The sequence below is a fragment of the Lagenorhynchus albirostris genome, chromosome 12 (genome assembly GCF_949774975.1).
Source record: "Lagenorhynchus albirostris chromosome 12, mLagAlb1.1, whole genome shotgun sequence".
Lineage (NCBI taxonomy): Eukaryota > Metazoa > Chordata > Mammalia > Artiodactyla > Delphinidae > Lagenorhynchus > Lagenorhynchus albirostris.
This window is the reverse complement of record NC_083106.1, coordinates 56619018-56641309: the sequence shown is the minus strand read 5'-3', so window position 1 is coordinate 56641309 and position 22292 is coordinate 56619018. Positions and strand designations below refer to the sequence as shown.

Below are 22292 nucleotides of genomic sequence, written 5' to 3'. Positions count from 1 at the left end.
GCACAGCTAAAATCTGTAGTGTCCTACTAAAACTAAGGGCCATGCAAGTCTGTATAGATTCCAGTGAATGCTGTGCCCAACCAAGGTAGTCTAGGATTATAATTCCCAAGTCATGGCACCCTCTGCTTTATGAAAGAATGGTTACAAGGGTTCCCTTGCCTGAAATTAGTGAACCGTTAGAACATACTGTGCAGAACTGCATATATTTCTGCGTATTTGCTCCCCCAATCTAAACTGCAGGAGACAGGGTCCACTGCTTTCATCAGATTTTCACTGGTCTATGATCCAAACATGTCTGAGAACAGTGCCCTTAGGTCATTCCTTCATGTTCATTTCCAATATAAATCCAGGTTTACACATTAAAATTTGCCTCAAGATGGAGAGACTCATTTGCATGACCAATACAAATATTAATATCCCAGTTTTCCATTTGAATTACATAAAATAAAGCAAAGCAGATTTTTTCAATTATAATTATATGAAATATTTTAAAAACTGAAAATCATCTTTAAGAGTAAAATTGATCCACTTTATTACTTTATAGTTGGGCATTAACTCAGTTATAGAAAATAAAAGTTAAATGCCTATCATAAGTTTGCTTCAAATCTTAGGATGCAACGCAATTATACTATTTCCTACCTTACACCTAAATCTTATCCTATTGGAGTTCCTTATCCAGGCTTCTGAATTTCTGATACAGGATAAAATGAAGGTCACAAACTAGGAAAGGCGCCCCAGGCCCCTACCAATGCTTCCAAAACTAACCAAAGGCAGTGCTACATATTTCTGGCCTCCAAATTTGTTAACGTGAATGCATTTTCCCACAGACACCTAATGCAGGTCCATAATTGTACCTCCAATTCTAAGATTAAAAAAAAAAACAAAAACCCAACTCTGAGAGACAAAGTATTTTTTTAATCTTTCCTGGCAAAACCTGACCTGAACTGATATGTAAATTTACACTTGGTGTGGAAAGTTTTGCAGTAAAAACATGAATGTGCTTGACTACAGGTTGCTGCCCAAAACCCCTCTGGAAACATTTTTCCATTATGAAGATCATGTTGCATGGTTTCAGTTTGCATGGTGATTTTCACAGTCCTGCACTACCATGCAAAGCAAGCAGTGAGAACCCCAGCAAATATATGGCAGTCATCGATACTGAATAATACTTGAACAGGGGGACATATGGCATATTTGTAATTCCCTAAGTGAAAAGGAAACACAGATTACCCTTCCACTTTATAGAGACCCATAGATTCCTACATGCCAGACCTATTGTTTTTTTTAAAAGGTCCATAAAACCTATCATTGAATCTACTGGACAGACATTGTTGACACTTTGTTTCATCAGATCACTTATCTTTCTCTTTTTAAGAGCCCTTGGGAAATATTTTTGCTTCTTACCTCAAGAATAGCTTTTCCTGGGCAAAGAAAGGGTCACTGTGATATATAAACCAGGTCAGGCCTCTCTCCATAATGTTACATGCATTAGTGCATCAGTATTGTTCTGGGCTCCTCTTTTTAACCTGGCCCATATTTTCCTTTGCCTTTCTCAACTACCTTTAGTCTATATTATCTTGCTGTTTTGTGTTTGTTTGTTTGTTTAAATACACCCATGTAAAAGAGATGAAACCTTTTACGAAACTGGAAGGGCAAAGTTAATAAGATTCAGGAAATCCTAACCCCCAAGTACAGAGCATTTAGCACGTTTCACCAGATCCATTAGGAATTATATGTGAAAACCCAGGTGACATTATATTTCTAACTTATTCCAGAAATGTTACCAGAGTCTTTTTGGATTTGTTTGCCCTTCCAACTCAGTTTTGTTTATAACTCCAGACATCTTTTCATGATCTACATGTTTAAAACCAAACTCACTATTCTTATAAGAAGTTATTTTGTCCTACCATGTATTCAGGTTCAAAACTGTCTGCTAGGAAAATGTTATTTTGGTATATTACATCCAATTTACCCTCCAACCTGTCAGAACTATGTCCAGAATGTTAAATGGACCCAAATTCTATTTACATGAGCCAACCAAAAGTTATACGATGCCCACTGCATAGATTTTGACCAAACTGTATGACTTATGCAACAAACACTTCAAGTTTCTGTACATAAGATGTTCAGAATATGCTTAAGTGTAGTATTTTTTTTTATATTATTGTTTCTTTTGAAATCCAGAATACCAGTTTAAGTGCAAAACTCTCAAATGTGAAGTTAAGTATGAGAAAAATGAAAGTAAATAATCTAATAAGCACAAAATTAAAAATATACCCATCAAGCTATTTTTCCTGCTTGTTCTGCTTCTATGTAATAGGAAATACATAAGAAATGAAAGGGCCTTCTTCAGAACACAGATGTGGGAGGGTCTCTAAAGCTTGGATCTGGGCTTTACCAATCAATCATTCTGATCTAAGGTTTTTGATCAAAGATTTTTTAGCAATCTAACATTTTGAAGATGACATTCTATTCAATTTGTACCCTAATATACACATAAGTGCCAAGTAACATAAACAAAATAAAGTTGGTGATATTTAAATTTCTTGTAAGTTGAAATTGAAAATTAGAGAAAGAAGAAGTAAAAACTTTAATTAATGTCTTAAATTTGACAGAAATTGACCAAGATCTCTGATAAGTAGTTTGTTGCTAAAATATTCAACAGCAAAAAACTGTATTTTCTCACAATAAAAATGGCTATTGGCTGTCCTAAAATACCAGAATCAGAATTAAATTGATATGATGTGGAAGGAGGTTGCGTTAAATGTCATAAAAGGGCATGGAAAAATGGACAAATAAAAAAACGCCTTCTACCTAGAGGAGAAAGTTTCATTACTCTAAGAATATCTTGACATTTCTAAAACAGAATCTGACACCAATGAAGAAGACACTACGTTAAAAAAGACAACATTTTTTTGAGATCTTATTTTGGCACAGAACAACACTGTCTAGAAAAATATAATCTTTAATCTGTACACTATTTGATACTGCAATTTCTGCGTATTCTCGGGAAGACCTGAAGAGTTAGTTTATCATTAGTTTTAGACCATGATTAAAGTCCAAATATTCAACCATTCAGTAACTGTGCTGAAAATTCACACTCCTTTTATAATTAATGTATCTGAGTTATTTGTTTTAAGAAAAAAATGCTTTGCAAGCCACTACTAACAACAAATAGAATTTTCTTGAATACATGTATCAACAGTACAAAATTTTAAAAGCATAATTATCCGTAAAATATTTTAAGAAGTTGTAAATGTTGAAAAGAAAGTTTGGTTTAAAACAAAGTACTTTTAATATATTCAGATTTGGTCAGAACCAAATACATTATACCAAAGACCACAGCAACATAGAACACTTACCTGAGGTTGATTTCTTAAAACTATCAAAAGTAAGACTAACTCTTCCCCCTGGAACATGACTTCACTAAATCTGTGAAAATGTTCCAGGGTAGCATTTCTCAAATCAAGTTCTAGTAATAATTTTTCTGGGAAAGAAATGATCTATATTCAATTAAGTTTGGAAAATGCTAAGTTAAAGTTAGATAAGTTAAGTTCACTGCAAGGCATCTTAGTTTTTCTTATACTCATAGGATTATCAGTCTCTCACAGGGATCAGACTACCTGACTATCTGACCATAGAACTCTGTCATTCACTCAGCGGCTTCCCAAAATACTGTACTGCCACACATATAGTGGGACAATCTGTTCTTGAGTATAATAAAAGTTAAAATTATTAATTATTTCTGTAATTTTCATTTTTGCTCCCTAAGCAGTAATAAATAAAACAAAGAACTAATGAAATCACAAAGTTAATAAGTTCCTAGTTTTAGCTTTAACATAAAATCCTCGTACTGAATATTGAAAAAGTGTGCAGCAAAATTTATCTTAGGCACACACAAAACTTCAGGGTAGCTCTCTCCACAAGTAGCGTCTGTCCCCCCACTGAACATCTTCTTGATACCTCATGCCCACAGCCACAATCCACCAAGAGCTATTTATTCTCTTTCATCTTTTACACAGACTAGTCAGACCCATTTAAAATCAGCTAAGACAAACTAATACTCTGATACTTTCCAAACTACTAATGAGGCACAACAAATTAGCCCTTTAGAAGCATATAGGATTAAGACACTTTTAGAGATACAAGTTCATAATTCAGCAAATAGTTGGTGAATGGTTTTTCATATACCTCAAATGTGTCCCTTAAAACATCAACCTTGTTACAACTCACTTCTAGGATTCTTTTGCAAAACATTTTATATTTCCTATCTAAAAGTACTAGGTCGAGTGATAATTTTATAAAATGATCTGGTTAATTCAGTCAGAAGAGTCAATTTATCTTTATTATAAATAGAATACATATGAATTTTTTAGATGTGAAGTTACTAAAAGTAGTCTCTACTTTTTTCAGTTATGTGTCTACCTGGAAAAGAATACAAAATAAAATATTTTAGGGTTACAGATGTCATTAGGAGGTTTAAGATTCATATATTTAAAGAATCTTTTTTTTTTTTTAAGAATAGGACACAAAAGTAATTTATCAGGATTTTTCCCTTAAAATGAGGTCTGGAACTGCTATTAATCAAAGAAGCACTAGTACTTTAAAACTTGCTTTAAGTGTATATTTATATTCAATTAGCCAAACTTAAAATGACAAATGATGTTTCCAAATATAGTTAAGCCTCTTTTTCACAAGTAAAAAATATAGGCTGAATGCTTTTGCACTTCTGAACTTTATACTACTTTTACATTTCTGTTTATGAAAGTTTTTCTTCTCAGAGCTAACTATATGGTCCTCTGTTTTCAACTTTTAATTCAATAAAATAGTAATTTTAAATAGTAAAATATTTAGAAGTTCCAGACTTCCAAAACAAAAAAACTTTCTTAGTAATCACACACATATAGCTTAGTCATTATTCTGTGATCATTTTAATTGTTTGCTGTCCATTAGCATGAGAACAGTGAATTTTGTAACTTTCACTCAATAAAGCAGAATGAGCTGATGTAAACTACCCTCTCTAGTTCAAAAACATATAAGAGGAAATATTTAAAACAACACAAACACACATACACTAAGATAGAAAAGCCAAAGACATCAGTGTCTAAGGCTGGGCTACTCTCAAAGTTATTGAGACCAAACTGCTTTAATTTGTAGATTGTTATCACCATGTATATAGACAACCAAAGATATTTATAGATAAGCTATTAATATTAATAAGAGCATTTAGCAGGATTGTGGGATATAATATAAACACACAAAAATTAATAGTGTTCTTAAACTCCAATGATAACCATTACATAAGAGGAATTTTAAAAGACAGCAACAAATAATATAAGATCCCCAGAAACAAATCTTAAAAAAGATAATATAAGACCCATGACGAAAATTATAACACATTTTTGAAGGTCAAAAAGGACCTAAAAAGTGGAAAATATACAATGGTCATGGATGGAGAGATGACATGATACAAGTATCAATTCTCCCCCGAAGTATTCCATACACCCACTGCAATTCTTATAAAATCTCAACAGGTCCTTTGATGTACTGAAATTACGAGTCTGATTTCAAAATGAAAATGCTCAAGTAAAGGCTGAAGAATAGCTAAGGTTATTCTGAAAAATGAGAATAAAATAAGGAGGTGGAATTTGCTTTACGTTCAAGACTTATTCTGAAATAATAGTAATTAAAATGGCATAGTCCCGAGGCCAGGTCAGACATATACAACAATGTAACAACAAAAAGCCCCCATAATACCCATAAGACAACAGTAGAATTTAGAATATCATAAAGATGGCATTTCAAAGTTACCAGGAAAGTATAGAGAGAAAATGAGGATGAAAATGGTTGGCTTTCCTTAGGTAAAAAAAATAAAATTAGAACCCTGCCCTCACCAAAATAACAACTAAAATTCAGAGAGATTCAAGACTTAAATGTGAAAAACAAAACCTTAAATGTATTAGAAGAAAAATATAGGAAAAGGATCTCATAAACTTGGGTCATAGTATAGGCATTCCTCGTTTTATTGCACTTCACCTTGTTGTGCTTTGCAGATAGTGTGTTTTTCACAAATTGAAGGTTGTGGCAACCCTTCACTATCAGATGATGGTGAGCATTTTTTAGCAATAAAGTAGTTTTAAATTAAGGTATTACATTATTTTTTAAGACACAGTGTTACTGCACACTTAATATACTACAGTATGTTACTGCACACTTAATATACTACAGTATGGTATAAATATAACTTTCATATGAATTGGGAAACCAAAAAATTCATGTGACTCGCTTTACTGCAATATACGCTTTACTGTGGTCATCTGGAACCAAACCAGCAATATCTCCAAATCATGCTTAGTATTTCCAAGAAAATATAACAAAAAAAAAAAGGCACAAACCATAGAGGATGTTGATAAATTTGACTGTATTATAATTTTAAGTCTGTATGGCTGGGCAAAAGAGAGTAGACACATTTCATCTTACCCTATTTATTACATCTAAAAAACCTAGACAAAATACATGAAACAGACATCAGAAGACTCTATAAATTGGAAATAAGAAGTGAGACTGCATAGGGATCTCAGGATTCAAGGAATAACCTGGCAGTGAGTTCCTTTCTTTCTTTCTTTGACTCCTATATATCCCAACCAGGTGCTGAAGAAGCTCAAAACTAGGAAAGTGAAAGGGTACAGAACTCACCCACAAAACAAAATAAAACAAAACACCCAAGATACAAGAAGTTTCTCTAAACAAAGTACTGATGGAGGGCAGCCCTGATGAACAGAAACTTTTTTTTTTTTTAATTTTATTTTTGGCTGCATTGGGTCTTTGTTGCTGCGCACAGGCTTTCTCTAGTTGTGGCGAGTGGGGGTGCACGGGCTTCTCATTGCGGCGGCTTCTCTTGTTATGGCGGAGAACGGGATCTAGGCACGCGGGCTTCAGTAGTTGCAACATGCAGGCTAAGTAGCTGTGGCACGCAGCCCTAGGGCATGCAGGCTTCAGTTGTTGTGGCCTGTGGGCTCGGTAGTTGTGGCTTGCGGGCTCTAGAGTGCAGGCTCAGTAGTTGCAGCACATGGGCTTAGGTGTTCTGCGACATGTGGGATCTTCCTGGACCAGGGCTCGAACCCGTGTCCCCTGCATTGGCAGGCAGATTCTTAACCACTGCACCACCAGGGAAGTCCCATGAACAGAAACTTTTTGACAACACCAGCCAAACAGCATGAAAAAAAAAATTGTTCCTCCCCAAACTTATTGTGTAATGAGACTAGCACTGAGGGTTTGGGGACACGTGTGGAAAAAGTCCTGACAACTATCCCAGCCAGAGAGTAACAGGTAACAAGATTTAAGTAGGAACCAGAGTCTCATAACACCATACCCAAAATGTACAGAGTATGACTGAAAATAACATAAAAACCAGGAAAATCTCAACTCAAATGAGAAAAAACATGCAACACTGAGATGACAAAGACGTTGGAATTATCTGACAAGACTTTTAAAGCAACTACCATAAAAATCCTTTAAAGAACAGTTTCAAACACACTCAAAACAAATGAAACAAAGTCTCAGCAAAGAAACATAAAGCAAAACCAAAAAAAATTTGAGAACTGAAAACTACAACAACCTAAATTAAAAACTCACTGGTAGGGCTCAATAGCAAGAATTCAGACAACAGATGAAAGAATCAGTGGACTCAAAGATGGATCATAATTATCCAATCTGAACAACAGAGAAAACATATTGAAGAATAGAAAAAGAAAACCAGATCTCAGGGTCCTGTGGGACAATAACAAAAAAACTAACATTCCCATCAGTGCAGTCCAACAAAGAAAGGAGAAAAAGTAAAGGGCTGAAGAAATAAAGGATAAAAATTTCCCAAACCTGACAAAAGACATAAATCTATAGACACGAAGCAAAGTTAAAGAAAGAATCTTGAAAGGTGATCAAGAGAAAGAAAAAACAAATTACCTGTAGGGGAACAGTAATATGAATGGCAGTGAATATTTCTTTGGAGACCTTGGAGGTCAGAAAAAGTGACACATTTTTCAAGTGGTGAAAGAAAAGAACTTATAACCTACAAATCTATATCCAGCAAAAATACCCTTTAGAACTGGAGATACAATAAAGATATTCTCCGATTTTATACAGAAAGGTAGCAACATTAAATGAAACATATACACATATATCCAGATAAAACTGTAACCTGAGCATGTGTAATTTCTAACCATTTTTCCTCCCCTTTTTCCTCCCCTCCACCCTTAAGTATATACACATTTTTCAGTGAAATAATCAAGAAAATATATGCCAGAGGAAGAATCCCCTTAATAGAAAAGTAAATTGGGGCAGGAACACTGAATGTGACATAAGCACATGCATATATACACACCACACACACCCTCCCAACTAAGGTTGCTGGATGAGCTCTGAGCTGGCAGAATAATACAGCAGAAATTCAGGGTTCCCTTTGCTGTTGCCTGGGCCTAACAGATTTGACAAAGCTCCCTTCATCCCCAGCCAAAATGGAAACAAAAACAAAACCTGAAATAACCCATTTCAACTTCCAAAGCTGCAGAGATAAACTCCGCCCAGGATAAGGATGAGCAAACAAATTTTTTGAAAAGGATAATGATTTCAGAACTCAGAGCAAATGCCTTGCTTTGATACAGAGTTACTGCTAGGAGAGGAGAAACCTTTTCTAAAATTTCTGACCGGTATTTTCACTGAGATTTAAAAGAATACTGCATCTATGATACTAGGAAAGAATGTAGAAGGGATAATCTGAGTTGAGGAAAGAGTATAAGAAAAAGCTCAACTGCTCAACTGAACCACTGAAAAGCAAAATGAATATTTTAAAATAGCAATTTTTGATAAAGAGTACATTTAGGGGGAGACATTTGAAATTAACAGTAGATGTAGAATAATGAAAAATAAGGTTGGAAAAGTAGATTGATGTTTTCACTGATGACAAATTTACTAAATTGTTCAAAGTTGCTTTTCAGTTGAACACCAAAGAGGTATCTGTTGCCTACACAGACTACTTCTTCTGACAATAAATCTTAGAATTATATAATTCTCTCTTGTAAAAGGAAATTTTATATCAAACCTCAATAAAATCATAACTGCTGCTAGACCTGAAAATCCCTAGCGAACCACAAAACAGATCACATCTCGCATTATACTTAATTTATACAAGATTCTTAACAAGCTGGGTAGTTGTACTTAATTCACTAAACAGTAAAGAACCAATGAAAATTTATGAGCAAGGAAATAATATGATCAGAAGAGCATGACAGAGAATTTGCAAATGAGATTAATTTGGCTTCCCATACTAAAAAAAAAAAAAAAAAAAAAAGATAAACAAACAACACTGAAAACGTATTTAAAAATGACAGGGAATGATACCTTCCAGTAACAGCCCAGCACAGAACACGTTTTATCTACTAGTTTTTAGAATATTTTTGTAAAATGATTTTGTATGGGTAGGATATGAAGTAGCAGTTTACAAATTACATATTAACTAATAATACATCAGAAGTACCTCTGTAGTAAAATATGAAAAAGCAAAAAAAAAAGAGGGAAAATTTAAGATTATATTTAATTGTGTTAATTATTAGGAAACTTACTTACCAAAGGAAATATACAATGGGAATCATTAAAAAGCTATTAAAAATTATAAAAGTGGAAAAAGTAGGGAAAGTAGGAAATTCAAAAATAAAAGTTGAGTGTGTCTGTACTCCCACATGCCCTGCAATACTCCTGCTTTGCTCTCTCTACAGCCCAATCTCAAAGGCAGTGATAGCAGCACAGTCTATTAATCTGTGAGCATGTGAGAATAGGTAGAAGGATAGTGTGAAGAGGTTAATAACTATATAGTTTCAGGTCTACAGAAATTACCATCATGGATAGTAGGGGTACATTGGAGGAGAATAAAGAGCAAGCACAAAATACGAGGTTCCACTTATAAACTATTACAGAGGCCAAGCACATGGCCCCTGCCCAGATCTAGGGAAGTACAGAGACAAGCAAATGAGAGACAAAGAGATGCTCATCAACCTTCTGAATATATAATATATAAATCGAGATAGATTTTAATGAGTTTTGCTTCCTGTATGTGTGAAATGGAGACACTACTCAACAAGGCTTTTGTAATGACTTACTGAGGAGGTATATATGCACTTAGCATAGTGACTGGCCCATAATTTGAATTCAAATGTTACCTGCCTTTTCTTTCCATAAATACTCTTTCACTAGCATCAGTTCATTAACACAACTGAATACGGTATAAGAGCAATCAAAATTTTGTTTGAGATTGCCCAGATTTCTAAGACCACACAAGATCCAAAAGCATGTTCTTTGGGGTCAAGGTATTATTTCATGAATATAAATGAATGGTGCTGTTGGACTCAGGCAAGAGGAAATGAAGTACTTAGAGTTCAAACTGAGTTTAGTAGAATGGATAAGATTTAGAGAAATGTCAATGAATAAAGGAAGACATCATGAAAAAGAAAACGCAAGACAGAAACTTACTAATTAGCAAAGTTCATTTGAGAAAATGTTGAGTAATGTTATTTTAGAAAAAGCAGAAATGGTCTGGCTGAAGTTTATATTGGAAAGCAGCTGGGAACATTAGGCTGAAAATCAGGCTGGATGTAGATTATGAAGAGAATCCAATGTCATACATAAGGAGCTTTCCCCTATAATAGAAGTTCTCAAAACGTTTTGCCTTTTGGACTCCTTTGCACTCTTAAAAATTACTGAGGCCCCAAACAGCTTTTCTTTTTCTGGGTTATATCTGTCAATACTTCTTACCTGAGAAATTGAAACTAAGAAATTTTTACAACACAAAATTACAAAGTACTCATTCCATTAGTTGTCAGTGATGATGACATCACACGTTATGTAGCCTCTGGAAAACTCAACTCTATTATTGTGAGAAAATGAGAGTAAAAGAAAATAACATCATAATACTATTACAAAAACTGGTTTTAATTTCGCTGATCCCGTGAAGAGTCTTAGCAAACTCTGGGTGTCCCCATATCAATTTTGAGAGTTGCCTCTCTACAGCAACGCAAAAGACCAAATCAATGCAGGGGTTTTTTGGTTTTTTAAAATTTTTTAACATCTTTATTAGAGTACAATTGCTTTACAATGGTATGTCAGTTTCTGCTTTATAACAAAGTGAATCAGTTATACATATACATATGTCCCCATATCTCTTCTCTCTTACATCTTCCTCCCTCCCACCCTCCCTATCCCACCCCTCTAGGTGGTCACAAAGCACCGAGCTGATCTCCCTGTGCTACGCGGCTGCTTCCCACTAGCTATCTATTTTACGTTTGGTAGTGTACATATGTCCATGCCACTCTCTCACTTTGTCCCAGCTTACCCTTCCCCCTCCCCGTATCCTCAAGTCCATTCTCTAGTAGGTCAATGCAGGGGGTTTTTTGGTCTGTTTTGTTTTTTTGTTTTCTTAACTGGTCTGTTAACGGTATACAGAAAGACTAAAGCAGAAAGATACAGAAGAAGAACCCTGGATACAGCATAGCAGTGAGATAAGATTACCAAAGTCAAACTTAACATTTACAGAAAATTTTGTAAGTCTGGACTTGCAAGTAATAAAAGAGGAACAAACTGACTTAATTTCTTCCCTTAATTTCATTGTACCCACCAGGATATAAAACTCATTTCTTTAGGTAGGCTATATCATAGGTATGGTCTCAGATGCTCTAGAATGGTTCCAGTTTCAGGAAATTTTATTTTTAATAAAGATGGTTATGTGTCAAATTTTTATCTAATTTGTGTGACTTCATAAGACATTATGAAAGTAAAAATCACACACACAAAAAATATCTATCTTGATGTGTAGTTTTTTTTTGTTTTTCTTTTTTTTTTTTTTTTTTTTGCGGTACACGGGCCTCTCACTGTTGTGGCCTCTCCCACTGAGGAGCACAGGCTCCGGACGCGCAGGCTCAGCGGCCATGGCTCACGGGCCCAGCCACTCCGCGGCATGTGGGATCTTCCCGGACCAGGGCACGAACCCGTGTGCCCTGCATCGGCAGGCAGAGTCTCAACAACTGCGCCACCAGGGAAGCCCCTTGATGTGTAGTTTTAAGATAATGATCTCTGCAATTATATGTTCAGCTAGCCCTGAAAGCTATCATACATAACACTATTTCTACAAATGTGTCCATAAATATAGAAACTGTACATAACATTGTACTGTTACACAAATCTGTAAAAATCCTTTCTCTTTATTGTATAAAGACAATATTTTAAACATGATTCAGTTCAAAGTGCCAAGTCTACAAATTATATAAAAAGAATAAAAATTTCTTAGCTAAAGTGATTATATACAAATATAATTGTTATTCTTGTTTTTAGGTGATAATTCTCTATATTTTTTAACAAAATCAAATTTAAAATGTTTCAAGGAAAAGGCTGGATGAATAGAATCTAGAGTTGCTAAAACTTTTTATTTTCAACCCCAAATTACTAGCTATGCAACAGGGTGATGTGACTCATTCACAGAAAAAAAAAGGCAGTCAATGAAATCTGGCTCCTAATGGGCCACATGCTGTGTTCAGCAATGACTTTAAAGAGGCTACTATAAATATGGTAAAAGAAATTTTTTTAATTGAAGGAAACTCTCATTAATAACCAGAGCTACATCCTTGATCGTTGCTTTTATCTACTAACCTTTACTGAAACAGATACTGGTCTTCACTAATAAATCTTTAAACTCTAGTAGTATTAATAAAAAAATCAGGTATAATATTTAAAATATTTAACAACCAGTATGAATGGACAACTGTCCACCAGAAAGGCAGGGTGGTAAGGATGCCAGACTGACAGGCAAATGTATTCTTTCATTCCCACCCCAGACAAGCACTGAGGCCTGGGGAAGTCAGCATTGGTACAGGAAAGGAGGAAATAGGGTAATTAACTTCAAGAAAACCAACTAATAGGAACAGCTGCCCTAGGGCTAAAACTACATCCTAAAGGCCTCCTGCTGGTCCAGGTACTAACCCTTTAATTGCTGGATTATGAGTTGGTAGGAGCTGCACTTGGAGGGTCTTAGCAGTATCCATTTCCCAACGAGCTAAAAAGTATTTCAATATTTTAACAACTGGTACTGTCGTATACCCTGAGAAGAGTTGAATATCAGTCCTTCACAAACTAAAAGAATAGTAACAAATACTGTCACCACTGATATGACAAAATTCTATTTTACAATTTAGAGATGAGTTTAAAATTTTTTAATTTTAGCATTCCAAAAACTAAAGCTATTAATACAAAAACAAATGCTTCAGTGAACTAAAGCCTTCACTATCTCTACATTTTGGGAAATTTTCCAAAATTCTAAAAGTACTCTTAACTAGAGCCTTCATTATTAATCACTAAGTCCTAAAATGGTGGCATTTTGGAATTTCTTTAAAAAATTAACACACCTTTACTTTCCCAACTTTTGATCTCTAAATAAGGTAATTTTGTTATTTTCAGTAACTTTAAAAATTAATTATTTCATTTATTTGCTATACACATTATATTGAACTGACCTGAAAACTAAACATCTATAGATAGGCATTTTTCCCCTCACATGACAAACCCTCATTTTACTGATTTTCTTTCAAATACTACCAAGCTCCTTCAGTATCTTGGTGGTTTAAACCACCACCATCACCACCTAAAACAACAAACTGTGGATATAAAAGATGGGCAAAAGTGACATATTTTAGTAGAAATTTATCACAAACTTTGAAATCTGAAGACTTGGAATCCAATCCTATCTACATGATTTACTGGAAATGGGAGCCCAGGCAAGACCTGTTACCTCAATAAGCCTTACTCTCCTTAACAGAACTGCATTGTTATGTCTGTAGGGCAACTAGCATAGTGACAAGAGCATCATGCTAGCTGGTGTCCCATAAATTTTAGTTTCCTTTCCCTAGCCTTTATCAAAAAATTAGGTAATTGGGTGATAGCTTATGAAACAACTATATCGAAGAAAAATAATTATGCTGAATAAAACAATGATTCCTAGAGTAAAATAAAAATTATGCTTATTTTTTAGATTATAACATTAACACAGTCTTACAGTAGAAAAAGTGGGGAAAAAATCTTCCATAATCCTACCACCAGACATAACTACTATAATTATTCCTCCTGATAGCGTTTTGGTTATTGCATAGAATACATAATTGTATTAACATAAAGAGCTGTTCCTGTATTTTTTTCTAAACTTCACTTTCTAAGGCCATTAAAAATTCCCAGAAAACATCATTTTAAGGAATATTTTATTTTATCAAGTGAAATTTCATATTGTTTAACTAGTCTTCTATTCATAGATATTTAATTTCTTCTTACTCTTTCTGTTTTATATTTTTTAAAAATACTACAATGAACATGCCTGTATATAAATATTAAGAGTTGATTTTTCAAGAGTGTCTATGAAAAAAATAGTGTCTATGAAAGGCAAACTTAAGAATAACTGGTAAAACTGACTGAAATGTTTATTATAATGCACTCTATCCTTATCAAGTCCAAAATACATTTAACTGGAACCTGATTTTTTTCCTTGCTTTGTGGTTCAGTATACCTGGCATACCCATTGTCATGGATTGAATGGTGGCATCCCAAAACACATGTCTACCCAGAAATTGTGGCTGTAACCTTATTTGGAAAAAGGATCTTTACGGACATAATTAAGGTAAGGACCTGCAGATAAGATCATATGTATTAGGGTGGATCCTAAATCTAAAAATAGTGTTCTTAGAAAATTAGGGGAAAGGACAATGCAGGGAAAAAGTCTATGTGAGGACTGAGGCAGAGACTGGGGTGATGTGTGTACAGACTGCCAGCAGCCACCAAAAACTAGGAGAGAGATGCGAAAAGGATACTCTATCAGAGCCTCCAGAAGCAACTAAATCCTACCGCCACCCTGATTTCAGACTTCTGACCTCCAGAACTGTGAGAGAATTAAGTGTCTGTTATTTTAAGCCACAAAGTTTGTGATAATTTGTTATGGCAGCCCTAGGAAATGAAGGTACCCTCAAATCACATTTTTTTTCTTTTTTTTGCATTACGCAGGCCTCTCACTGCTATGGCCTCTCCCATTGCGGAGCACAGGCTCTGGACCTGCAGGCTCAGCGGCCATGGCTCACGGGCCCAGCCGCTCCGCGGCATGTGGGATCTTCCTGGACCGGGGCATGAACCCGTGTCCCCTGCATTGGCAGGCGGACTCTCAACCACTGCGCCACCAGGGAAGCCCCTCAAATCACATGTCTAGTCATTGTTTCAAAAGCTACATCATCTATTTTCCATTAAACTCCCCTGAATTGTCCCATTAATATCTGGTTATACATTATTTTATTTTTTACAAGCACTATGAACATCACCTACTTACATGTTGCATCCATTAATGATAATCTAGTTGTAGTTCTAATGTAGTTTTTCTCTACTCAGTCATAAGATCCTTGAAGGCAGGAACGGTATCTTAAATGCCCTGCTTGTCATACATTTCACCTAATATAGTGCTATATACAGTGTAAGATTTAGTAGCTTCCTATTTGCTAAAATACAGAATGACTAAAAACTTTTTTATATACGTTAAACCATCCTTATGGAATACTTTAGAATGCTAGTGGGATCCTTTAAAGATCTATAACATATAAAGTATAAAGATACATTTTCCTGTTCTTAAAACTGAAGTCTGGTCTTATGAAAATCCTCATTGCCTATTGTTTTAAAAGATCAACATTTACTATCAATGACTTAAAATCTACACCAGGAATCTAACAATATTCAAGATATGGCAAGAATCATGGAAGTTATTAGAAGGGCTATAATAGAACAAAGCACCAGCAAAAACCTCTTCTGTAGAGGATAGGCTGTGGTTACAAAAAAAGAAGTTCACCATGTCACATTCGTATTATGTTTTATAGTTACTTAAGGTATAGTTGTTTAACAATTGCTTGGAAAAAAAAAAAGAATGGTATTAAGCAACAACAACAAAAATCTAAGTATACAACATACCTGAGTTCGTAAAATTTCACTTTTTGACAACTGCATATCACCAGTCAATTCTTTCACAATGATGCCCAGTGGCTCTAGACGTTTGCTGAAGTAATTTGTCATTTCAGCTGCCAACGCTTTCATTGGAGCAACATATACAATCTGCGCCAAAGAAACACTAGCTTGATGAATGAGCAAAAACTACAACGTCAATACAAGTCACTATTTATTGTGAAATATGATTCTAGCCACTTAGGGCGAAAAATCTTAATAGTGATATATGAAAAGTACTTATCTTTGTTGTATAAGTGTGCAGCTGTTTACAGGACAATGGAATTTGTTGATATAGTCTTATCACTTTGAAAACTGGTGCTTCAAAGCTAAGTGCCTTTCATAGTTTTCACAGGGGTAGTGGGATTTTCATAACACAAATAGGGATTGCCTAAAAGTAATGAAGTAAATCATGCAGCATTCTTTACATGACTTCATGTATAATATCCTTAAAAACTTCCAGATCTCATGTAACATGTACAACTGCAAAATGATTTTAAATTTTACAATTTAAAAAGCTGTTGTCGGGAAAAAAAAAAAAAAAAGAAGAAGCTGTTGTCGGACTTGTTAATTTCCTACCTTAAATTCATTCTTTCTGATAACACCTTGTTGAAAATGCTGGCGAATTTCATGCAAAACTGTAAGCATTGCAATGTTGGTCTTTCCAGCTCCAGTAGGGGCACAAATCAGCATGTTCTCATTGGTGTTGTAGGCAGTCTCAAACACAATTGACTGGATTCTATTGAGTCTTCTCATCCCTTTAAAAGCCAGCTGTCCAATCTAAAAACGACATGACCCACTATAAATGATAATACGTGAAGGTCTCATACAAAACATTAAATGCAAATTTTTAGTGATAAAAAACCAAATGACTAATTTGTTTAGTCTCTCAATGTGTCCTGTATTTAAACTAAGTGTGCACAGTTGACAACTCACAACTATTGTACAATTCTAATGCACTTGGGAATTGTAACCCACTAAATTTGAAAAATATGATAATGAGACTATACCTGTATCTTTGTACACAATCCTAAGTACAAAACCATGATAATAATGTAATGAAACAAAATTAAACAGGTATCTTTTGATTTCATATGATGATAGCCTAGTTTATTTAGATTGAGGATAACAAATGAAAGTGCAAACAAGAAAATTCCTGGGGATATAAATCAATAAGAAATTCTGTTTCAATATGTTATGGATTTTTAAAGATACTTTTTTGAAAAGGCATCCTTAAGAGTAGGAATAACAGCTGTAGATTATGTCTGTTCAGAACTTACACTGTGACACATGCAATTGTAAGCACTTTCATATATTTATTTATTTAATCCTCAAAACAATTCTATAGTATAGGTACCATTATTATGTCCTTTTAATAGAGAAGAAATTAAAGACACAGAGTGGTTAATTAATTTTTCCTAAGATCTTCTATACGAAAAGTCTTTAGAGATGAAAACTACAATGTCTGAGAGTAAACAAAACACTGGATGGAATTAATGGCAGGAAACTGGAATAGCTATATTAATGCCAGAAAAAAATTGATTTAAAAGCCAAGAATATTACCAGGAATAGAGACCCAGTCATTTCATGAAGAAGATCATTCAATCCTAAATGTTTATATACCCAATAACAGATCTTCAAAACACATGAAGCAAAAACTGACAGACATGCAAAGGGAAATAGGCAAATCTGCAATTTCAGTCAGAGATTTCAACATCCTTCTCCAAGAACTGATAAGTCAAGTAGGTGTGAAAATCAGCAAGGCTACAATAGATTTGAACAGCACTATCAACCAATTTGACCTGACTGACATTTATTCATCTAACAATAATTCTCCTCGATTGTTCATGGAACATTTAACAAGAGATATATATATATATATATATATATATGCCATATTCTGGGCCATAAAACAAGTCTTAATAAATTGAAAAGGAAGCAATACATACAAAATATATTCCCTGATCACAATGGAGTTAAATTAGAAATCCTTACTAGAAATATCCTTAGAAAATATACAAATATTTGGAACTAAATAACGTTCTTCTTAAATAACCCATGGATGAAAGAAGGACTCAAAAGGGAAATTAACTATTCTTAACTGAAGAAAACGAAAACTCAACGTATGAGAATTTGTGGATGCTGCTAAAGCACTATTCAAGGAAAAATATATAGCACTAGCCACCTATATGAAAAAAGAGGAAAGGTTTCAAATGAATGACTTCATCTTTCAAAATAAGATATTAGAAAAAGGAAAAATTAAAACCGAAGTAAAACAGAATAAAAGAAATAATAAAGATCAAAGTAGATATCAATGAAATGAAAACAGAAAAGCTTATTCTTTGAGATCAATAAAATTGATTAATCCCTAAGCCAGACTGATCAGGAAAAAAAGAGAGAAGACAGGGAATTCCCTAGCAGTCCAGTGGTTAGGACTCTACACTCTCACTGCCGAGGTCCTGGGTTCAATCCCTGGTTGGGGAACTAAGATCCCACAAGCTACGTGGTGTGGCCAAAAAAAAAGAGAAGACACAAATTACTAATGCCAAGAATGAGAAGGATGGCATCACTACAGATGCTGCAGATATTAAAATAATATAAGGGAATATTATAAATGACTTTATGCCAATGAATTTGACCATTTAGATCAGATGGACAACTTTCTTAAAAGACACAAATTACCAAAGCTCATTCATGAAGAAATATACAACTTAAATAACTCTGTATCTGTTACAGAAATTAAGGCTGAAGTTAAAATCCTTCCCACAAAGAAAACTCTAGGCCCAAACAGTTTCACTGGTAAATTCTACCTAACATTTAATGAGGAAATAACACCAATTTTTCATGGAGTTTTAGACTGTTCAGAAAAACTGCAGAGGAGAGAATACTTTCCAAATCATTCTATGAGGCAAGCTTTCCCCTAATACCAAAACCAGACAAAATAAAACTGCAGACCAATATCCTTTATGAACATAGAAAAAAATTATAAACAAAACTTTAGTATATCGAATTCTACAACATAATACTATATCATTACCAAGTGGGGATTATCACAGGAATGCAGGGTTAGTTTAACATTCAAACTCAATGTAATTCACCATAATAATACACTATAATGGAAAAGCCATATGATCATCTCAATAGATGTAGAAAAATAACTTGACAAAATCCTACACCCATTCCCAACCAAAAAGAAAAACAATGTCTCAGCAAACTAGAAATAGAAGGGAATTCCTCAAACTGTCAAAGGATATCTAAAAAAACCCTACAGCTCATACTATACTTAATGGTTAAAGACTAAATGCTTTCCCCTAAAATCAAGAACAAGATATTACACTCACCACTTAACGCCATACTATATGTTATACTCACCACTTATCATAGTACTATAGGTTCCAGTCAGTGCAATCCAGGAAAAAAAAATTATTTTTTAATTTAAAAATAAAGGCATTCATATAGGAAAGGAAGAAGAAAAACTGTCTTTATTTAGAGATGACATGATTTCCTAGGCAAAAATCTGATGGAATCTACAAAAAATCTCCTAACACTAATAAGTGAATTTAAGAAGGTTGGAGGACACATGACCAGCATTTTTTTAAAATTATATTTCTGTATACTATCAATGAAAAGTCTGAAAGTAAAAAATTTTTAAAAATCAATTACAATAGCATCAAAATTATAAAAAATTTAAGAGATAGGAAACACTTATGTACTAAAAACTATGTAATTTTGCTAACAGAATGAAAAAAAATCTATGAAAGATGTCAGTTCTTCCCAAATTGATATATAGATTCAGTGCAAATCCAATTCAATATCTCAGCAGGCTTTTCTATAGAAATTAACAAGCTGGTTCTAAAATCCATATGGAAACACAGAGGATCTAGAAGAGACAAAACAACTGTGAAACAAAAGAACAATGTAAGAGAGCTAAAACTACCTGATTTCAAGGATTATTAAAAAACTAGAGAAATCAAAACAGCATGGTATTGGCATAAAGATAAATAGATCGAGGAACAGAATAAGGAATCCACAAAGAAACCCTCACATATACGGATGGCTGATTTTTGACAAAGGCTCAAAGGCAATGCAAATGACAAAGGATAGCATTTTCAATAAATGATGCTGGAATAAATGGATAGCCACATGCAAAAAATAAACTTGGATCCATACCTCCTACCATATACAAAAGTTAACTCAGAATGGATCACTGACCTAAAATGAAACTTAAAACTATAAAACGTGTTCAAGAAAATAAAAGATAAATTTTCTGTGGTCCTGAGTTAGGCCAAGATTTCTTAAACACAGCATAATCTATAAACAAACAAATTGATAAACTGGACTTAAGCAAAACGAAAAACTTATAGTCTTCAAGATAATGTTAAGAAAATGAAAGAAGAAGCCACAGCACAGGAGAATATCTCTGTGAAGCTTACAAGTGCTAAAGGACTTGCATCCAGAATATATAAAGAATTCTCCAAACACAATGATAAGAAAACACACAATCCAATTTTTTAAATGGTCAAAAGATTTGAACAGTCACTTCACCAAAGAAAGTATGCGGATGGCAATAAGCACACAAAAAAGATGTTCAACACCGTGAGTCATTAGGGAATTGAAAGTTAAAACCACAATGAGATAACACTATACACCTATTAAAATGCCTCAAAATTTTTTAAATGCTTATTGCAAGTGTTGGTGGGGACGTGAAGGAACTGGCACTTAATTTTTAAAATGTTAAACATACACTTCACGTGATCCAGCCATACCACTTCTAGGTTTTACCCAAGAGAAAAAAAAAAAAAGTATATGTACGTACAAAAACTTGTAAACAAGTGTCCATAGCAGCTTTATCTGTAATAGGCTAAGACTAGAAACAACTCATATGTCCATCAAAAGATGAATGGATAAATACAATGTAGCACATTCATACAGTGGGATACTACTCAGTGATAAGAAGGAATGAATCACTGAAACATGTAAAATAAGGATGAATCTCAAAATGATTGTTGAATGAAAGAAGCCAGACAAAAAAAGGAATACATACTGCATGGTTACATTTATATAGAAATCTAGAAAATACAAACTAATCTATAGTGACAGAAAGCAGATTAGTTGATGCTTGGGGGTAGGGAGGTGGGTGGAGGGAGAGATCGGAGGGCTTGCAGGGGGCACGAAACACCTTTTGAAAGTGACCGTTATGTTCACTATCTTGATTGTGGTGATGGTTTCACATGTGTTTACATACTCTAACTTATCAAATTTTCACTTTAAATATATATGGTTTATTGTATGTCAAGTATACCTCAATAAAGCTGTCTTTTTAAAATTAAAAATAATTTTATAGACTTATCTGTTATATCCACTTATGCCTTCATTTGGATACACACACCTTGAAGATATCAGAGTAGTATCTCTAGGGCCTAGAAACTCTTGGGCAGACCGATTAAACACCTTGAGAGTACCAGCGATACTTTCTCATCGATCTCTGCTGATGACTCAGCCTTGGACTGGCAGTGCAGCACATTTTTCAGAACACGAGGCTTAGGGTCAGAGGCCCAGGTCAAAAGATTGGCTTTGTATTTGCAATGTAACTTAGAACATAATTAACACCTCTGAGTTCTATTTCCTCATCTGTAAAATAAGGTTATACTATCACACAAGGAAATTAAAAAAATAATAAAAATAGCCAACAATTACAGAGTTCTTATTATGAGCCAATCACAGGGTAAATCCTTCATATGAATATCCTAATTATTTGTAATAACCATACCAGATTATTTTACAGATGGGGAAACAGAGATTTCAAAAGACTTAAGTTCACACAGCTATAAATGGTGAAGTTAGGATTCGAAGATAGTGTAACTTCAGAATCATAGTCTTTAATTGCTAATGTTTATAAACCATATAGTATAAACCATACATAGTGTAGGTACTTGCAACTGTGTTGAAATAAATTAATAGCATCTATTATCATCACTGTCATATATCATCTTTGTTTTTATATGAAGCTTCTAAAATACTATGGTAAGTGAATCCTACAATTTCCAGTCTTTATAGACTCATGACAGAAGTCCACTATTCCTAAACTATAAATCTGATCATGTCACATTCCAGCTTGAAGATTTTCTGAGACTTCTCACTGTCCATTTTAACTATACAGGGTATGTAGCATACAAGATCTTTCAAGGCACAGAAGGTATAGCAAATAGAACCCTTCAAAATGTGAACCCTTGTTA

General features: G+C 34.2%; 1 protein-coding gene across 1 annotated transcript in view; it reads right to left on the bottom strand.

The window, feature by feature from the left end:
• ASCC3 (activating signal cointegrator 1 complex subunit 3) overlaps positions 1-22292 on the bottom strand; it is a 334378-nt gene that overhangs the window by 219242 nt on the left and 92844 nt on the right. The window contains exons 11-12 of the mRNA XM_060167768.1: positions 16636-16836; positions 16027-16167 (exon numbers count right to left, since the gene is read on the bottom strand). Coding sequence (XP_060023751.1) covers positions 16027-16167; positions 16636-16836 — 342 coding nt within the window. The remainder of the gene's footprint in view (positions 1-16026; positions 16168-16635; positions 16837-22292) is intronic.